A 19,682-nucleotide genomic window follows, 5' to 3' on the forward strand; every position below is an offset into this window, starting at 1 on the left:
AATGGTTTTAAACTGAAAGAGGAGAGATTTAGATGGGATCATGGCAAGGAATTCCTGGCTGGGAGGGTGGGCAGGGGCTGGGCTGGAATTGCCAGATTTGCTGTGGCTGCCCCTGGATCCCTGGCAGTGCCCAAGGCCAGGTTGGACACTGGGGCTTGGATCCACCTGGGACAGTGGGAGGTGTCCCTGCCATGGCAGGGGTGGAATGGGATGGGCTTTAAGGTCCTGTGGAGGCTCCATAGGAGCTGTGGAGGCTCTGCCTCACTTCCCTGGGAACAGCTTCTGATCCAGCCTCAGATCAGGATCCACGCTGGGATTTTCACCCCCATTCCTCCCACTGCTGATGTGTCTCTTCAATTCCTGGTCCTAGGAAAACTTCTACAGATCCCCATGGTGACACTGGTAGAGGACACATCTCCCTGGTGTCACATCCAAAGTGACACCGTGCTTGGGAAGCGGCAGGGACAGTTGTGAGCTCCATGTGAGCTGAGGGAGCTGGAGCAGGAGTGTGGTGAGAATGGCTGAGGGAGCTGGGAAGGGGCTGGAGAATCCCTGAGGGAGCTGGGCAGGGGCTCAGCCTGGAGCAAAGGAGGCTCAGGGGGCCCTTGTGGCTCTGCACAGCTCCTGCCAGGAGGGCACAGCCGGGGGAGGATTTGGGATCTTATCCCAGGGAACAGGGACAGGAGCAGAGGGAACAGCTCAGGGGAGGGTCCAGGTGGACAGTGGGGAAATTCCTCATGGAAAGGGCAGGGCTGGAGTCCCCATCCCTGGGGGGATTTCAAAGCCTTGTGGATGTGGCACTCGGGGACAGGGTCAGTGGTGGCAGTGCTGCAGGATGGTTGGACTGGATGATCTTAAAGGCCTTTTCCAACCTTAATAACTCAGAGTTTTCACCAGGCTTTCCTCACTCTGCCTGTGTTGTTTCAGTCCTGGAGCCTCATTCTGAGGAGTTCTTTTATCCCCTTCTCATTTCATAAAGTGACAATGGCAGTGTCCCTGCCCTTGGCAGGGAGGTTGGAATGAGATGATCTTTGGTCCCTTTGAACCCCACCCATTCCATAGTTCCACATTATTTACACCAGCAGCGTTCCACCCTCACAAGCAGCGCTGAGGGAGGCCCAGGTGTGCTCACACAGCTGGAGAAATTTATTTCTATCTCAGAAGGTGAAACAACAAAAGCAAAGGCAGAGCCCTCGGTGGTGCCACAATCTGGGATTCCTGCTCTCCATCCCACTGTGGCATTCCCTTGCTAGGACAGCATCTGATAAGGTGTGCTGGGAACGGGACATTCCAGCGCTGTTTTCCCAAGAAACTGATAACAGGAACTCTCTCCGGGGGGAGAGGGTGCCTGGGAACGGCTTCAAGCTGGGGCTTAATGATTCTAGTGACTTTGGGCAGCGTGTTTGTCAAAGAGCAGGGACAGACTCCTGACACAGACCAGTGGGAGCTCCTGAACTTTGGGGTTAATTTCAAGGGTTTGTCACAGAGCCCAGACAGACTCCTGAAACTCCAGAGAAGTGGGAGCTGCTGAAATTTGGGGTTATTTCACCCTGATTCCTGACAAAGACAAGTGGGAACTTCTGAAATTTGGGGTTAATTTCACCCCTACTCCTGACACAGACAAGTGGGAACTCCTGAAATTTGGGGTTAATTTCAAACTGTGGGTTTGTCACAGAGTGTGGTGAGACTCCTGAAACAGATAAATGGGACTTACTGAGCTTTGGGGTTAATTTCACCCTGACTCCTGAAACAGACAAGTGGGAGGGAGCTCCTGAAATTTGGGGTTAATTTCAACCAGCAGGTTTGTCACAAGCATGGGCATCCTGATTCTTGAAACAGACAAGTGGGACTTCCTGAATGAATTAACTTTTGGTTAATTTCAAGCCGCTTTGGAGTTCATTTCAAGGGTTTGTCACAGATCCTGGACACCCTGTGTCGGTTTCTCGGCTGTTTAGGTGGCCTGGAAAGGCTCAGGGATGGCCTTGAAGAGCCGACGCTTCAAAGGACGAGAAGAGACTTCTGATCTTTTCTCGGTCTCGGTGTTTATTAATTGTTTATCTAAAAGATTTTCTTTCGGCCCAACAGAGGTCTGCACAGCAAGCCATGGGCACACTGAGAGCCCCTGGGGCGGTCACTTATCTATATACCTGAAGTTACATATACAATATTTATAATTTTTCCCCAATACCTTCTACCCTTATTAACCGGTGCACTTTTAGTAATAACCAATCCCAAAGTGCCACCATCACCACAGAAGATGGAGGCCAAGAAGAAGAAGAAGAAGAAGAGGACACACCCCAATTCCTCCATCTTACTTCTTTAGACCCCCCTGTACAGAAATCCTAAACCCTGTGTTTTACACTCTAATCAACTTATCCCTTCACCATTCACCCAGTGAATTCCTCCTATCCTCATACAGGTGTCGTCTCCTGTGTAGGATCAAAGTCCAGCCACCAGACACTTCTGGCAACATTCCAGGACTCCCGAGCCCCCCAAGGGTGTTCTCGGCCACTCTCCTGAAACAGATGGGGCTGCACAAGCCGGAGTTCCTGAACTTTGGGGTGAAATGCTGAGTTCAAGGGGGGAGAGGGAGCAAGCAGGTTGGGAAAGCCGCACCTTCCTCGGCAATGGGGAAAGGATGGGGCAAGCAACAGGTGGTCAGAGTTTAGGATAAAAGGGAGGCTGCACCCTCTGAAACTGAGATACAGAGAGAGAAAACCCCTCAGGCTGTGCCTGGTGAACTCCACCTTTATCTGAATAAAGCTGCAGGACTCCTCTGTCTCTTTGAGGGACACCGGTTGTTTCCAGCAGCATTTTCCTCACAATTTGGGACCGCAGTCACCTTTACATCACTTATGGGGCTGAGGGACAGCATGGAGCAGGAGGGGACAGGATGGGGCAGGAGGAGCAGGGGCTGCCTCTGCTCGGGGCAGGGACACAGGTTCTGTCCTGCTGGGATGTCACAACGGTGTCACTGCTGTGGGGCTGTGTCCTTTCCTGGGCACAATACAGGAACTGTGTCATGGGGCTGTGTCCTCTCATGGGTACAACACAAGGCAGTGCCATGGGGCTGTGTCCTCTCATGGGTACAACACAAGGCAGTGCCATGGGGCTGTGTCCTCTCATGGGGAGGACACGGGGACAGTGCTGTGGGGCTGTGTCCTTTCCTGGGTACAGCACCGGGACAGTGCCATGGGACTGTGTCCCCTAAGGAGGTGTCTAAACCATGGGGAATAACACGAGGCAGTGCCATAGGGCTGTGTCTTTTCATGGGGAGGACAAGGGGACACTGCCATGGGGCTGTGTCATTCACAGAGGTGTCCAAGCCATAGGGCTGTGTCCTTTCCTGGGTACAACACGGCGACAGTGCCAAGGGACTCTGTCATTCACGGAGATATCCAAGCCATGGGGCTCTGTCCTCTCACGGAGGAGGACACAGGGACAATGCCATGGGGTTGTGTCCTTTCCTGGGTACAACACAGGGACAGTGCCATGGGGCTGTGTCCCCTTCATGGGCACAACACGGGGACAGTGCCATGGGGCTGTGTCCTCTCCTGGGAACAGCATGGGGACAGCACCATGGTGCTCTGTCATTCACGGAGATGTCCAAGCCATGGCGCTCTGTCCTCACGGGGAAGACACACGGCTGTGTCCCCTTCATGGGTACAACACCCTCCCCACCCAATCTCCCGCCGCTCCCCCAAGTCCCGGGGCCGCGCTGCTCCGTCCGTCCCTCCCTGGGCGGAGCGGCCGCGCAGGCCCGGCCCCCTCCCGCACTACATCTCCCATGTTGCCGCGCGGCCCAGCCCCGCTCCCGGACTACATCTCCCATGGTTCCTGGCGCGGCGCGGGCCCCTCCCGCACTACATGTCCCGTGGTGCCCCGCGCGGGTGGCGGAGCGGGGCCGAACAGCCCCGGCGGTGCCGCTGGCGGCCGGGCCGGGCCGGGCGGGGCCGCGCAGGTGGAGCGGCCCCATGGAGCGGCCGAAGATGGCGGAGCTGGAGAGCCTGGAGACGGCGGCGGAGCACGAGCGGATCCTGCGCGAGATCGAGAGCACCGACACGGCCTGCATCGGCCCCACGCTCAGGTGCGGGAGCGCGGGGGAAGCGGGCGGAGAGCGCGCATCCTGCTCCGCTCGGGGGGATGCGGGGGGCGCTCCCGGCGGGGCTGTGCGGGGTCACCGGGGCAGCGCCGCCCGTGCCCTGTGCCAGCCGGTGTCACCGTGTCACCCCCGGGCTGCTCCTTTGTTCTCCGAGCCCCCCGGGACAGCCCCGCTCCCTGCCGGGGTTCGCCCCTTCCCCGCTCCGTCACGTCCTTTCCGTCCCTCCGGAGCCGCCGTTCCCGGGGTTCGCTTTGGGCAGCGCGGCTCCGGCCCCGGTGCCCGGTGTGGTGTTAGTGGTCCGATGAGGAATCGCCCGATTTCCTAAAAAATGGCATTATTTTAGATCAGTTATCCACATCCGTGCCCTGTTGTGGCTTGCTGGACAAGTCAGCATCGCTACCCTGAGATAATTCCCCCCATCCTTGTCAATTCCCCCCATCCTTGTCAATTCCTCCCATCCTTGTCAATTCCTCCCATCCTTGTCAATTCCTCCCATCCTTGTAAATTCCCCCATCCTTGTAAATTCCCCCATCCTTGTAATTCCCCCGTCGTTCCCCGCCCTGGAAGTGCTGCAGAAGTTCTCCCAAGGACTTGGAGTCCCCCCGAAGCGTTTGCCGAGGCAGGTGTGTATGTGATACCCCAATGGATGGGGGGATTGTTTGTGATACCCGAACGGATGGGGGTAATTCCAGCTCCTCCCGATCACCGGGAGCATCACGGAAACCCTCAGCAATCCCGGGGTTAAACCGCGAGCAGATAACGCCGTTATCTCGGAGCTCAGCTCGGTGCCTCCGGGAGGGGAATTCGGGCTTTGGGCTGCTCCGCATCAGCCCCAGCTGGGCAGGGCTGGCTGCGCTCAGGGCTGGAGCCTCCCCTGGATTTATTTCTGTTCCCAATTTCCCCGTTGGAACCCCTGGAGCAGCCCCTGGGGCCTCTGTGCCCAGCCAGGCTCGGAGCTCTGGGCTTTGCAGCGATGCTGCAGCGCTGGCACCGAGCTGGGCACGGAAACTTTGGGATTTATGGAGCAGCAGAGCCCTGCGTGTGCTCCAGCATCGCCCATCTCCTGGTTTATTGGGAATTCTTGCACTTTGCTTCCTGGAGTTCTCCCGTGAAGCTTCTCAAGGCAAACTGAGCAGTGGGAATGAGATTTATTATTCTGCAAAAACTGGTTTGGATGGGTGGGAGCTGCCAGGGTGAGGAGTGTGGGTGGTTTTTTTCCATTTCAGAGGACAAAAAGTGCAGCTGATCTCGTCTCTTGATATTGAAGTTAGGTAAGGAGCTGGGTTTGATGTGGAGCTTTGCATTTCCACAGAACTCGCTTGACTCTGTTAAATATCCGGGCTGGGAAGGATTTGGGTTTTATTCATTCACTGCTGGATGTGGGGAACGTTTAATTATAATTAATGATCAGCAAGAATGGCAGAGTTAAACTGGCCCAGCTCAGGGTAAACACCCGAGGGAGGAAAAGAGGATGGTGGAAACTTTGTTTTTATTTTTTTTTTAGAAAAGGTGACTCATTTCTTGTGGGCATCATGGAATAATTGTGTGTCCAGGAGCCAGGCTGGCTTCTCTTCCAGGAACTCCCAGGGCTCAGCTCAGGGCCAGGCTGGAGTGCTGGGGCTTGGCTTGGCAGAACTGGGCTGTTATTGATTCCTTGGGTTGGCAGAACTGGGCTTTTATTGATGCCTTGGGTTTGCAGAATTGGGCTTTTATTGGTGCAGAATCGGGCTGTTATTGATGCAGAACTCTGCTTTTATTGATTTCCTTTGGTGTCCAGAATTGGGCTTTTATTGATGCAGAACTCGGATTTTATTGGTGTGGAATTGGGCTTTCATTGGTTGTTTTTGTTTCCAGAACTGGGCTTTTATTTGTTCCTTGGGTTTGCAGAATTGGGTTTTTATTGGTTCCTTTAGTTTGTAGAATTGGGCTTTGGCTGGTGCAGAATTGGGTTTTTACTGGGTTTTTTGGTTTCCAGAGTTGGGTTTTTATCAGTTCCTTTAGGTTTCTAGTATTGGACTTTTATTGATTCCTTTGGTTTGCAGAATTTGGTTTTTATCAGTTCCTGTCCCCCCTTGGTTTGCAGAATTGTGCTTTTTTGGTTCAGAATTGGGTTTTTATTGGTTCCTGATCCCTTTGGTTTGTAGAATTAGACTTTTAGTAGTGCAGAATTGGACTTTTATGGGTTCCTTTGGTTTGCAGAATTTGACTTTTTTTGGTGCAGAATTGGGTTTTTTATTGGCTCCTTTGGTTTGCAGAACTTGGCTTTTATCAGTTCCTGACCCCCTTGGTTTGCAGAATTGCACTTTTCTTGGTTCAGAATTGGGTTTTGTTGGTTCCTGATCCCTTTGGTTTGTAGTGTTTGACTTTTAATGGTGCAGAATTGGGTTTTTATTGGTTCCTTTGATTTGCAGAATTGGGTTTTCATTGGTTCCTTTAGTTTGTAGAATTGGGCTTTGGCTGGTGCAGAATTGGGTTTTTACTGGGTTTTTTGGTTTCCAGAGTTGGGTTTTTATCAGTTCCTTTAGGTTTCTAGTATTGGACTTTTATTGATTCCTTTGGTTTGCAGAATTTGGTTTTTATCAGTTCCTGTCCCCCCTTGGTTTGCAGAATTGTGCTTTTTTGGTTCAGAATTGGGTTTTTATTGGTTCCTGATCCCTTTGGTTTGTAGAATTAGACTTTTAATGGTGCAGAATTGGGCTTTTATGGGTTCCTTTGGTTTGCAGAATTGTACTTTTATTGGTGCAGAATTGGGCTTTTATGGGTTCCTGACCCCCTTGTTGTGTAGAATTGGCATTTTATAGATGCACAATTGGGTTATTATGAGTTTCTGACTCCTTTGGTTTGCAGATTTGGCCTTTTATAGGTACAGAATTGAGCTTTCATCAGTTCCTGACCCTTTTGGTTTGCAGAATTGGGCTTTTATTGATTCCTTTGGTGTCTAGATTGTACTTCTATAGGTGCAGAATTGGGATTTTATGGGTTCCTGGCTCCTTTGGTTTGCAGATTTGGCCTTTTATTGCTGCAGAATTGGGCTTTTCTTGATTCCTTTGGTGTGTAGAATTTTACTTCTACAGGTGCAGATTTGGGCTTTTATGAGTTCCTGACCCCCTTGGTTTCCAGAACTGGGCTTTTATCGACTCCTTTGGTTTGCAGAATTGGCATTTTAAAGATGCAGAATTGGGGCTTTATGGATTCCTGACCCCTTTGCTGTGCACATTTGGCATTTCATAGGTGCAGGATTGTGCTTTTATTGGTTCCTTTGGTGTGCAGGATTGTCATTTTATAGCTGCACAATTGGATTTTGTCACTTCCTGGCTCCTGGGGACATTGCCAGGGCTCAGATGGGGTGGCACATGCCAGGGGCACAAATTCCTGCCAGGAGGGGCCTCCTTGGGGTCCCTCCCAGCTCTGCTCCTGCGGGGGGAGCAGCCCGGCCCTGCTGGGGATGGGAACTGGGGACCCCAGTGGGGGATTTGGGATCCTGGTGGGCACTGGGGACCCCAATGGGGGAATTGAGGACCTCTCTGGGGCAGTGGGGACCTCTGTGAGGGGCACTGGAGATCCCTGATGGGGGAATTGGGATCCCAGTGGAGGAATTGGGGATCCCTGATTGGGCAATTGGGACCCCTCTGGTGGCACTGGGGACCCTGATGGGGGAATGGGGGCCCCAGTGGAGAACTGGGGACCTCACTGGGGGCACTGGGATCCTGATGAGGGACTTGGGATCCTGATGGGGCACTGGGACCCCACTGGGGAAATTGGGGATCCCTGATGAGGGAATTGGGACCCCACTGGGGAAATTGGGGATCCCTGATGGGGCACTGGGAGCCCACTGGGGAAATTGGGGATCCCTGATGAGGGAATTGGGACCCCACTGGGGAAATTGGGGATCCCTGATGAGGGAATTGGGACCCCACTGGGGATCCCTGATGGGGGAATTGGGACCTCACTGGTGGCACTGGGGACCTGCTGGTGGCACTGGGGATCCCTGATGGGGGAATTGGGGATCCCCAATGGGAGGAACTGGGGACCCCACTGGTGACACTGGGGACCCTGATGAGGGGCGCTGGGATCCTGATGAGGGAATTGGGATCCTGACGGGGCACTGGGACCCTGATGGGGGAATTGGGGACCCCACTTGATGGCACTGGCAGCGCAGCCCAGTGCTCTGTGCCCTGCCAGGCTCGGTGGCACTGGAGGACCCCGAGCTCAGCCCGCTGGGATGCTCTGGGATCCAAGCCAGGATGTTCTCCCTGCCCTCCAGCCTCTCCTAATTACACCCTGCTGCTAATTGCATCTCCTGCTCTCATTGCCCTTCTCTCTTACACCTGAATTTCCAGAGGGGTTTGGGGTCCTCTCTTGGTCTGGGCTTGGGAGATTCCTTTCATTCTGCAGGGTCAGAAATCCTATTAGGGGAAGAGAAACTGTAATTCAAAACCAGCTCTTGGCTGACTGGGATACCCCCAGTGCTGCCATTTTTATTGTGTGCAATTGAAGTCTTTGCTTTCTGTCCCCTTGAGCTGGGGTTTGTATTTAGAGATATATTATATATATATATTATATATGGATATATATTTATGTGTTTTTTATATTTATATATTTTTACATATTTATATATAAAATATATTTATATATAAAAGATGGAATTATATTTTTATATAGATGTATTTAAAATATTTTAGTATTATGTATTACAAAATAAAAACGTTTGAAGAACTTTCTCTAACCTAAAACCAGCTCTTGGCTGTGATACCCCAGGGCTCTCATTTTTATTGTGTTTATTGAAGTTTTTTCTTTCTGTATCCTTGAGCTGAGTTTTGTATTTAGAGATATTTTATATTTTTGTTTTGAATATATTTTATATATTTATATATAAATCTCTATATATTTATGTATATATACACAGATATATTTCAAAATATTTTTAATATGGTGTATTACTAAAAATGTTTATAATAAAAATGCTTGAAGAAAATTTTTTAACTTAAAACCAGCTCTTGGCTGTGATACCAGGTGCTCTAATTTTTATTGTGTTTAATTAAAATTTGTTGCTCTTTCTCTCCCCTTGAGCTGGGTTTTGTATTTAGATATATATATTATTTATATATATATATTTATATATGTATTATTTTATATCTTTATATATATAAATATTTTAATTTTTATATATTACAAAAATGTTTGTAATAAAAATGTTTGAAGACTTTTTAGGGGAAGAGAAACTTTCTAACTTAGAGTTAGCTAAGAGCTGGTTTTGATACCCAAGTGCTCTAATGTTTATTGTGTTTAATTCAAGTTTGTTGCTCTTTCTGTCCCTTCGAGCTGGGGTATGTATTTAGAGATATATTTATTTATATATTTATATTTATTTATATATTTATAGAGTTATATTATTTATATATATATATTCATATATAGTTATTATACATATTTATATAGTATATATATTCTATATAATTATATATAAATATATATTTTATATAGATATATATTGATATATTTAAATATTTTTTATAATTAGATATTACAAAAATGTTTGTAATAAAAATGCTTGAAGGCCTTTTAGGGGAAGAGAAACTTTTTAACTTAAAACCAGCTCTTGGCTAAGTGTGATACCCAAGTGCTTTCATTTCTTTTATGTTTAATTAAATTTAATTTAATTAAGTTTAATTGTTGCTCTTTGTGTCCCCTTGAGCTGGGGTTTGTATTTAGAGATTTATATGTGTGTGTGTATATATATATTTTATAAATATATAATTATATGTGTATATATTTCATATAGATATATATTGATATATTTAAATATTTTTAGTATTATATATTACAAAAAATATCTGTAAGAAAAATGTTTGAAAAGCTTTTAAAGAAAGAGAAACCTTCTAACTTAAAACCAGCTCTTGGCTAACTGTGATACCCAAGCGCTCTCATTTTTATTGTGTTTAATTGAAGTTTCTCACTCTTTCTGTCCCTTTGAGCTGGGGTTTGTATTTATTTTTGTGTTATATATTACAAAAACTGTTTGTATTATTTTTAATCAGTGCTGGCCTGTGTCATTCTAGAGATGGGTGACAGTGGGGTTTCCTTATGGCACCCCATAAAATGGGAGCAAAACGTCACCCATTTCCCTGCAATCTGAGGGCTGTCCCAATAATATCTAAATTTAAAAGCAGTTTAAGTCATATAAAAGCAGTTTAAATAATTTAAAATCAGTTTAAATAATTTAAAGCAGTTTTTATTCTCCCCCTGGGGATGTTTTGCTGTCCTTGCTGCTCTGCAGTGTCCTTGCACACCTGGTGTCACCTCCTGGCTCAAGCCCAGCCTGGATTAAGTCACTTTTTAATCCTCTCTGCTTCACCACCCTGAGCTGTGCAAGCCCTGCAGAGCCCTGGGCAGCTCCTGCAGGACCTTTAAGCAGCCTTCGATAAATTCCAAAGGTTTTTAATCAACATTTGAGGAGATAAAGCAGCCCTGGGAGCCACCCAGGTGTGCTCACCGTGGTTTTGTGTCTTCTCTCTGCTTTAAAATCCCATCAGGCTGCAAACCCCTCCTGCTTTCCCTTTTGCAGCAGGAATTGCCCCGGTCCCAGCAGGAATTGCCCCGGTCCCAGCAGGAATTGCCCCTCTCAGTGGTTTCATTGCCCTGCCAGCTCAGCTGTGGCTCCTGTCCCTGCACCTGCACCTCTGACTGCAATTCCCTGCCTGATTTTGTGGCTTTTTTTTCCCTCTTCAAACAATTTCCAGGTGATTCTTTTTATTCCCTGCCTGATTCTGTGGCTTTTTTGTCCTCTTACAATTATTTCCAGGTGATTCTGGTTATTCCTTGCCTGATTCCATGCCTTTTGTGTCCCCTGGCAATGATTTCAGGCGATTCTTATTATTCCTTGCTTGATTCTGTGGTTTTTTTTTTGTAATCTTCAGATGATATCCAGGTGATTCTTGTTATTCCTTGCCTGATTCCCTGGCCTTTTTTTTTTTTTTTTTTTTTGGCCTTTTCAAATTATTTTCAGGTGATTTTGTAATTCCCTGCCTGATTTTGTGACTTTTTTATTCTCTGGCAATGATTTCCAGATGATTCGTGTTATTTCTTGCTTGATTCCATGACTTTTTTATCCTCTGGAAACAATTTCCAGGTGATTCTTGTAATTCCCTACTTTTGTGTCTCCTGGCAATGATTTCCACATGATTCTTGTTATTCCTTGCTTGATTTTGTGACTTTTTTCGTCCTCATGGAATGATTTCGACGTGATTTTTCTTGTTCCCTGCCTTTTGCGTCCTCTGCAAATCGCATCCAGGTGATTCCCTGCCTGATTCCCCAGGTTTTTGTTTTTTTTGTCCTCTTCAGATTATTTTCAGGTGATTTTTGTAATTCCCTGCCCGATTCTCTGGCTTTCTTTTCCTCTTTAAACGATATCCAGGTGATTCTTGTAATTCCCTGCCTTTTGTGTCCCCTGGCAATGATTTCCAGGTGATTCCTGTAATTCCCTGCCTGATTCTGTGGCTTTTTTTTTTCCTCTTCAAACTATTTCCAGGTGATTTTTGTAATTCCCTGCCTGATTTTGTGCCTTTTAGTCCTATTCACGTGATATCCAGGTGATTCTTGTTATTCCTTCCTTGATCCTGTGGCTTTTTTTTTTGTCTTCTTGCAATGATTTCCAGGTGTTTCTTTTTATTCCCTGCCTGATTCTGTGGCCTTTTTTGTCATCTTCAGATGATTTCCAAGTAATTTTTGTAATTCTCTGCCTGATTCCCTGGCTTTTTTTGTCCTCTTCAAATGATTTCCAGGTGTTTCTTGTTATTCCCTGCCTGTGTCTGTGACTTTTGTCCACTTCAAACAATTTCCAGGTGATTCTTTAATTCCCTGCCTGATTCTGTGGCTTTTTTGTCCTCTTCAAATGATATCCAGGTGATTCTTTTTATTCCTTACTTGATTCTGTTACGTTTTTGTCCAAATTATTTTCAGGTGATTCTTGTTATTCCCTGCCTGATTCTGTGACTTTTGTGTCCCTGGCAATGATTTCCAGGTGATTCTTTTAATTTCCTGCCTGATTTTGTGACTTTTTTGTCCTCTGGCAATGATTTTCAGGTGATTCTTGCAATTCCCTGCCGGATTCTGTGGCATTTTGTCTTCTTCAAATGATATCCAGGTGATTCTTGTAATTCCTTCCTTGATTCTGATGCCTTTTTTTGTCCTGTTCAAATGATTTCCAGGTGATTTTTGTTATTCCTTGCCTGATTCCCTGGCTTTTTTTCTTTTTTTTGTGCTTTTCAAATTATTTCCAGGTGATTTTTGTTATTCCCTGCCTTTTGTGTCCTCTTTAAATGACATCCAGGCGATTCTTGGTATTCCCTGTCTGATTCTGTGACTTTTGTGTCCCCTGGCAATGACAGCCAGGTGATTCTTGTAATTTCTTGCTTGATTCTGTGACTTTTTTGTCACCTGGCAATGATTTCCTGGTGATTCTTGTTATTCCCTGCCTTTTGTGTCCGCTTCTAATTATTTCCAGGTGATTCTTGTAATTCCCTGCCTGATTTTGTGACTTTTTTGTCCTCTGGAAACAATTTCCTGGTGATTTTTTGTTATTCCCTACTTTTGTGTCCCCTGGCAATGATTCTTGTAATTCCCTGCCTGATTCTGTGACTTTTTTATCCCCTGGCAATGATTTCCACGTGATTCCTGTACTTCCCTGCCTGATCCTGTGGTTTTTGTGTCCTGCAAGCAGCTCCTGCCTGGGTTTTGTTCCCTCCCAGGTGTGTGTTTGCTTTCCAGGCTGTTCCTTGGTGCTCTTTATCAACCCTGTTTGGTGTTTCCCAGTGCCCTGCAGGAGAATCAGGAATGTTCTACCTGGGCATGGATCAGCCAGGCTGGGATTTCAGCCAGAATCATGGAGATGTGAAACTCTGGAACAGAAAATGGGAATTTTCAGGGATCAGAGCAGTGAAAGGAGGCTCAGTGAGGTCCTGGGCAGCTCCTGAGTGGATTAAGGCAGGGCTGGGATTAAGCTGAGCTCCCTAATTCCTGCCTCAGCTCCTGCCTGGCCTGGGTGTTTTCCATGGCCATTCCCTGCTTGGCACCTCCCTGTGCCCAGCTGGGACACTCCAGCTCCAGCTCCTCTTTTTTGGTTTTTTTTTTTAGGATTATGTGTATATATTTATTTGCATTATTATTTCTAGAATATTATGTTATGTTAGGATTGTGTTAGATATTTTTTTTTTTACGATTATGTGTATTATATTTATTAGGGTTTTATGTCTGGGATGGTTGACACATCAGGGAATCCTGGAGTGGTTTGGGTGGGAAGGGACCTTAAGGATGATCCTGTTCCTCCACTTTCCACTGTCCCTGGAGGATCCAACCTGGATTGGGATCAGGGGCAGCCCCAGCTGCTCTGGGAATTCCATCCCAGCTCCTCCCAGCCTGGAATTTTTGCTCCTGAGTTCAGGCTGGTGCTGTGGACAGGGAATGTTCTCTGGGTTATTTTCTGCTGTATTTTCCAATGGAGCTGGGTTGGAATTCTGACAGTCCTGTGGCATCCAGGATTCTGGAGCTGAACTTGGAAAACTGAGCACAGGAACTTCTGTGGCATCCAGGATTCTGGAGCTGAATTTGGGAAACTGAGCACAGAAACTCCTGTGGCATCCAGGATTCTGGAGCTGAATTTGGAAAACTGAGCACAGAAACTTATATAAACAGTGCTGGCAAACCAGAGAAACTCCAGGTTTGATACAGCAGTGATTTCTCAGTCATGTCAGGTGCTCTGCTTGCCATGCACAGTTTTGGATCTTGCTCGGTTCCTCTCAACTATAAAACAACCAACTTTTCCTACCTCACAGCATTGTGGCTTTCAATTGCTCCTTAAAAGCATTTTGCACTTTAGCAAAGGACTTTAAAATTTTGCAAAAGGAATTTAAGGGAGGAAAAGTACTGAAACAACCCCCTAAAATTGTATTCAGTAGCTGAACACAACTTATTTCCTGTGTGCCACCCAGATATGGCTCAAGCAAGTCCTGGGATTCTTCTTCATCCCCTCTGGGCTCCCAGCATCTCCTAAAATGGAAGTTGTTTTACAACTTTCTAAAAATCTTCTGAGTTTTGCTGTTTCCCACAGCTGTCCCTTGGTACAGGATGGAGAAATTACCCAAAAAGCTGAAGGAGGTTTGGCTGTGGGGTGTCCCAGATTTCCAGCCCAGGCAGGAGCTGGCATACAGGGATTTGTGGGGCCAGAGCCAGGACTGAGTTTTGGTGAATTTGGGGAAGTTCAGGAGCTTTGGGCAGGCACAAACCTGGCTCATTCCTGCTCATGGGGAGGGGTTTTGTCCTCTCCCACCTCCTGGGAGTTGTTTTCCAGCTGGATCTGCTCCTTCCACTCATGCTGGGCTCCTTTGTGGCTTCCCAGTGTCTAGACTGGCCCTGGGGTCTGGGGCTCTGGGTTCCAGCTGTGCTCTCACATCCTGAGCTTGGCTCTGTCCCTTCCCTGCCCTCCCTGAGCCTCTGGAATTCTGGTTCTGAATGAGCAGGGAGAGCACAGGGCAGGAGCATCCCTGGGGCTGGAGCAGGGGTGGCCAGGCTGTCCCAGCTGGGAATTCTGGTTCTGAATGAGCAGGGAGAGTACAGAGCAGGAGCATCCCTGGGTGCCCAGGCTGTCCTAATATGGGAATTCTGGTTCTGGATAAGCAGGGAGAGCAGGAGGATCCCTGGGGATGGAGCAGGGGTGGCCAGGCTGTCCCAATTTGGGAATTTTGCTTCCCCTGGGTGAGCAGAGAGAGCACAGAGCAGGAGCATCTCTGGAGCAGGGGTGGCCAGACTGTCCCAATTTGGGAATTCTGATTCTCAATGAGCAAGGAGAGCAGGAGCATCCTTGGGGCTGGGATGGAGCAGGGGTGGCCAGGCTGTTTCAGTTTGGGAATTCTGGTTCCCCTGGATGAGCAGGGAGAGCAGGAGCATCCCTGGGGATGGAGCAGGCGTGGCCAGGCTGTGCCAGTCTCACAATTTTGGTTCCCTTAGATGAGCATGGAGAGCAGGAGCATCCCTGGAGCAGGGGTGGCCAGGCTGTCCCAGTCTTAGAATTCTGGTTCCCTTGGGTGAGCAGGGAGAGCACAGAGCAGTTACTTCCCTGGAGCAGGGATGGATGGCCAGGCTGTCCTAATTTGGGAATTTTGGTTCCCTTGGATGAACAGGGAGAGCAGGAGCATCTCTGGAGCAGGGGTGGCCTGGCTGTCCCAGTTTGGGAATTCTGGTTCTGAATGAGCAGGGAGAACAGGAGCATCCTTGGGGCTGGGATGGATCAAGGGTGACCAGGCTGTCCCAGTTTGGGAATTCTGCTTCCCCTGGATGAGCAGGAACATCCCTGGAACTCTGGGATGGAGCAGGGTTGGCCAGGCTGTTTCAATTTGGGAATTCTGGTTCCCTTGGGGGTGAGCATGGAAAGGACAGAGCAGGAGCATTCCTGGAGCTGGGATGGAGCAGGGGTGGTCAGGCTGTCCCATCTGGGAAATCTGGTTCCAGGGAATTCTGGTTCCCTTGGGGGTGAGCATGGAGAGCACAGAGCAGGAGCATCCCTGGGGGATGGAGCAGGGGTGGCCGTGATAGTGGAACCCTGGAAAAAGTTAAAGATAGAATCTAAAATGTCAGGCTTTGCGCTTTCCCAGATCAACTGCACCTGCGTAAGCAGTATGATAAATTATATAATTGTTAGATGTGATGATTGTTCAGTAATTAAATGTAATTATTATATAACCATAAGAAGAATAGTGAGAAACTATGTTGGAAATTCAGAGAGGGGCTAAATTTATGTATACAATAGAACAATATAAGTTTAATAATTAACATGAAAGTTATGTAACGATAGAGTATAAAACATGATCATTTCGGATGTATGGTCGGAGTCAGATTTGGGTTGAATATACCCCGATTCCCAGAGCTCTTAATAAAAAGCACCGCATATAATCCCCCGTGATTATGTGTTTTTGAATGCTAACAGCCAGGCTGTCCCAGTCTGGGAGTTCTGGTTCTGGATGAGCAGGGAGAGCACAGAGCAGGAGCATCCCTGGAGCAGGGGTGGCCAGGCTGTCCTAATTTGGGAATTCTGGTTCCCCTGGATGAGCAGGGAGAGCAGGAGCATCCCTGGAGCTGGGATATGGAGCAGGGGTGGCCAGGCTGTCTCAATTTGGGAATTCTGCTTCCCCTGGAGGAGCATGGAGAGCACAGAGCAGGGGTGGCCAGGCTGTCCCAGCTGGGAGTTCTGGTTTCCTTAGAGGAGCAGGGAGAGCAGGGGTGGCCAGGCTGTCCCAGTTTGGGAATTCTGGTTCCCCTGGATGAGCAGGGAGAGCAGGAGCACCCCTGGAGCGGCTGGGATGGATCAGGGGTGGCCAGGCTGTCCCAGCCCGTCCTGGGGTGACACGGGGACAACGTTCTGTGGTGCAGATGTGCAGAGGAGGAAGCCCAGCCCATGGATGAAGGGCTGCCCTGGGTTTATCCCAGGCTGGGGAGGGAATTCTGCTCCTCCTGGGACAGCCCTGCTGGGCTGTGCCCATCAGCCCTGCTGGGAGAGGAAGGAGAGCCTGGAGCAGCTTTGGGATGGAGGGGATTTTCCTTTCCTCGCTCAGAAGTGTCTCCTGAGGGTCCCATCATGAGGGAAATCATTGAAAAATCATCCCCAACATCTGTAAAACCCCTGGGGCTGCACACTGAGCTGGAATCACACTGAGTGCTCCACACTTTGCCTGGGGTCCATGAATCCCATCCCCAGCAATCCCATCATTTTTTCAGGCAGGAATTCAGGAATATCAGCACACTGAGCTGGAATCACACTGAATGCTCCTGACTTTTCCTAGGCTCTATGAATCTCCTTTTCAGCAGCCCCATCCCTTTTCCAGGCAGGAGTTTCTGGAATATCAGCACACTGAGCTGGAATGACACTGAGTGGTCCAGACTTTGCCTGAGCTCTATGAATCCCATCTCTTTTCCAGGCACTAATTCAGGAATATCAGCACACTGAGCTGGAATCACACTGAATGCTCCAGACTTGGCCTGGGTTCTCTGAATCCCCTCCCCAGCAATCCCATCCTTTTTTAGGCAGTAATTCATGGAATATCAGCACAGTGAGCTGGAATGACACTGAGTGCTCCAGACTTTGCCTGGGCTCCATGAATCCCATCCCTTTTCCAGGCAGTAATTCAGGAATATCAGCACAATGAGTTAAAATCACACTGAGTGCTCCAGACTTGGCCTGGGCTCCCCATCCCCAGCAACTCCATCCCTTTTCCAGGCAGTAATTCAGGAATATCAGCGCACTGAGCTAAAATCACACTGACTACTCCAGACTTTGCCTGAGCTCTATGAATCCCATCCCCTTTTTCCAGGCAGGAATTCATGGAATATCAGCACACTGAGTGCTCCAGACTTTGCCTGGGCTCCATGAATCCCATCTGCAGCAGTCCCATCCTTTTTTTCCAGGCAGGAATTCAGGAATATCAACACACTGAGCTAAAATCACACTGAGTGCTCCAGCCTTTTCCTGGGCTCCATGAATCCCAGCAGCTCCATCCCTTTTTTCAGGCAGGAATTCAGGAATATCAGCACAATGAGCTGGAATCACACTGAGTGCTCCAGACTTTGCCTGGGCTCCCTGAATCCCATCCCTTTTCCAGGCAGGAATTCAGGAATATCAGCTCCCAGCAGGGGCTGTCTGGCCACAGGGCTCTCTCAGCAATCTGCCTGCAACAACTGTAAATTTTCAGCTCATAAAAACCTCCCAGGAGCTTTTGAAGGAGCTTTCAGCCCATTTTCCTGCCACCCACATAGGGAATCTGCAAAAAAAAAAAAAAAAAAAATCCCAAATCCTGACTTTCCCTCCTGAAAAGCAGCCTTGGTGTGTCCAGAATTAATTGGGTTTTAAAGGATTTTTATCCTTGCAGTGCTGCTGGAATTGTGTTGTTGTTCCCTTCTCAGGCTGGGGCTGTGCAGATCCCAAGTTTTTTGGTGAAGAGGAAAGAATATCAGGAATTTCTCCTGGGAAATAATCAGTATTTACGGTCTGGTTCAATGTGTGGAGCATTTATCTCTGCCCTTTAAAATCCCAGGTTTTATGGATAATTTCTCCTCACCAGTGCTGAGGTTCTCCAGACAACTCAGAGCTGGTGAATCTCTGTAATTCCCAGATTTCCCTTTTCTCCCAGCCCTGCTGAAATTCCTGAAATAATATAATGGGTTTTTCCTGGGAAATAATTGGCATTTATTATCCAGACAGGTCTGGCTCAATGTGTGATATCTGCCTGAAGGAATATCCTGAAATGATCCCAGATTTTATGGATAATTTCCCTTCACCCGAGGTTCTGTACACAGCTCTGAGATGTGAATCTCTGTAATTCCCAGATTTCCCTGTTCTCCCAGCCCTGCTGTGATTTCTGAAACAAAAAATCGAGAGATTTTCCTGGGAAATAATTGGCATTTATGATCCAGACTGGTCTGGCTCAATACGTGGAGCACTGGCATCCACACCTGAAGAGATAAAGCTGAAATTATCCCAGGTTTGATGGATAATTTTAATGGATAATTTCACCAGTGCTGAGGTTCTGTACAAAGCTCCATAGTGAATCTCTGTAATTCCCAGATTTTCCTTTTCTCCCTGCCCTGCTGCATTTCCTGAAAGAAAATCAGGAATTTCTCCTGGGAAATAATTGGTATTTAGCACCCAGACAAGTTTGGCTCAATGTGTTACCTCTGCCTGAAGGAATGTCCTGAAATTATCCCAGGTTTGATGGATAATTTCCCCTCACCAGTGTTGAGGTTCTTCAGAGCTGGTGAATCCCTGTCATTCCCAGATTTCCCTTTTCTCCCAGCCCTCCTGCCAATCCTGAAAAAAAAAGGAAACTCCAATATGAGGAGTTTTTCCTGGGAAATAATTGTCATTTATGATCTGGACTGGTCTGGCTTAATTTGTTGGCTCTGCCTGAAGGAATATCCTGAAAAATCCCAGATTTTATGGATAATTTCATCTCACTTGAGGTTCTGTACACAGCTCTGAGATGTGAATCTCTGTAATTCCCAGATTTCCCTGTTCTCCCAGCCCTGCTGCCATTCCTGAAAAAATCCAGGAATTCTCCTGATCCAAAGCTCTCCTGGATTATCCTGCCTTGGGGTGGAGGAGTGGAGCTGCTCCAGGGTCATGCAGCAAACCCAGCCAGGGCCTCCAGGCATCTCCAGGGATCTCCAGGGATCTCCAGGCTGAGCTTGGGCTTGGTTTATGCTGGAGATTCCCTGGCCAGGAGCTTCCCAAGGATCCTTCCTGGATCACTGGAGCCCTTTCACTCAGGGGGATGAGTCCTGGGGTGCCTGGAGGGCTGGGATGCGCTGCCTTTGGTTCCTAGGAGCAGCTCTAGGGTTAGGAGAGGACTGGGGGCAGTTTAGGCTGTTCCAGAGGACCGGGGGCAGCTCTAGGCTGTCACAGAGAGTTAGGAGCAGCTCTAGGCTGTCCCAGAGGGTCAGGACCAGCTCTAGGCCGTCCCAGAGCATTAGGAGGAATTTTAACTCACTCATATTTTGGTTTTTGCCTCCCCAGGCTCAGGTTTTTAGTGAATTCCCA

The 19,682-nt window shown here is 48.1% G+C and overlaps 1 protein-coding gene across 1 annotated transcript in view; it reads left to right on the top strand.

The window, feature by feature from the left end:
- Positions 1-3,911: 3,911 nt before the first annotated feature.
- EXOC6B (exocyst complex component 6B) overlaps positions 3,912-19,682 on the top strand; it is a 291,158-nt gene continuing 275,387 nt past the window's right edge. Inside the window, exon 1 of the mRNA XM_058804404.1 lies at positions 3,912-4,087. Within this exon, the coding sequence (XP_058660387.1) occupies positions 3,975-4,087 (113 nt within the window). The 5' untranslated portion in view covers positions 3,912-3,974. The remainder of the gene's footprint in view (positions 4,088-19,682) is intronic.

This window comes from Ammospiza caudacuta, chromosome 4, assembly GCF_027887145.1.
Source record: "Ammospiza caudacuta isolate bAmmCau1 chromosome 4, bAmmCau1.pri, whole genome shotgun sequence".
NCBI lineage: Eukaryota > Metazoa > Chordata > Aves > Passeriformes > Passerellidae > Ammospiza > Ammospiza caudacuta.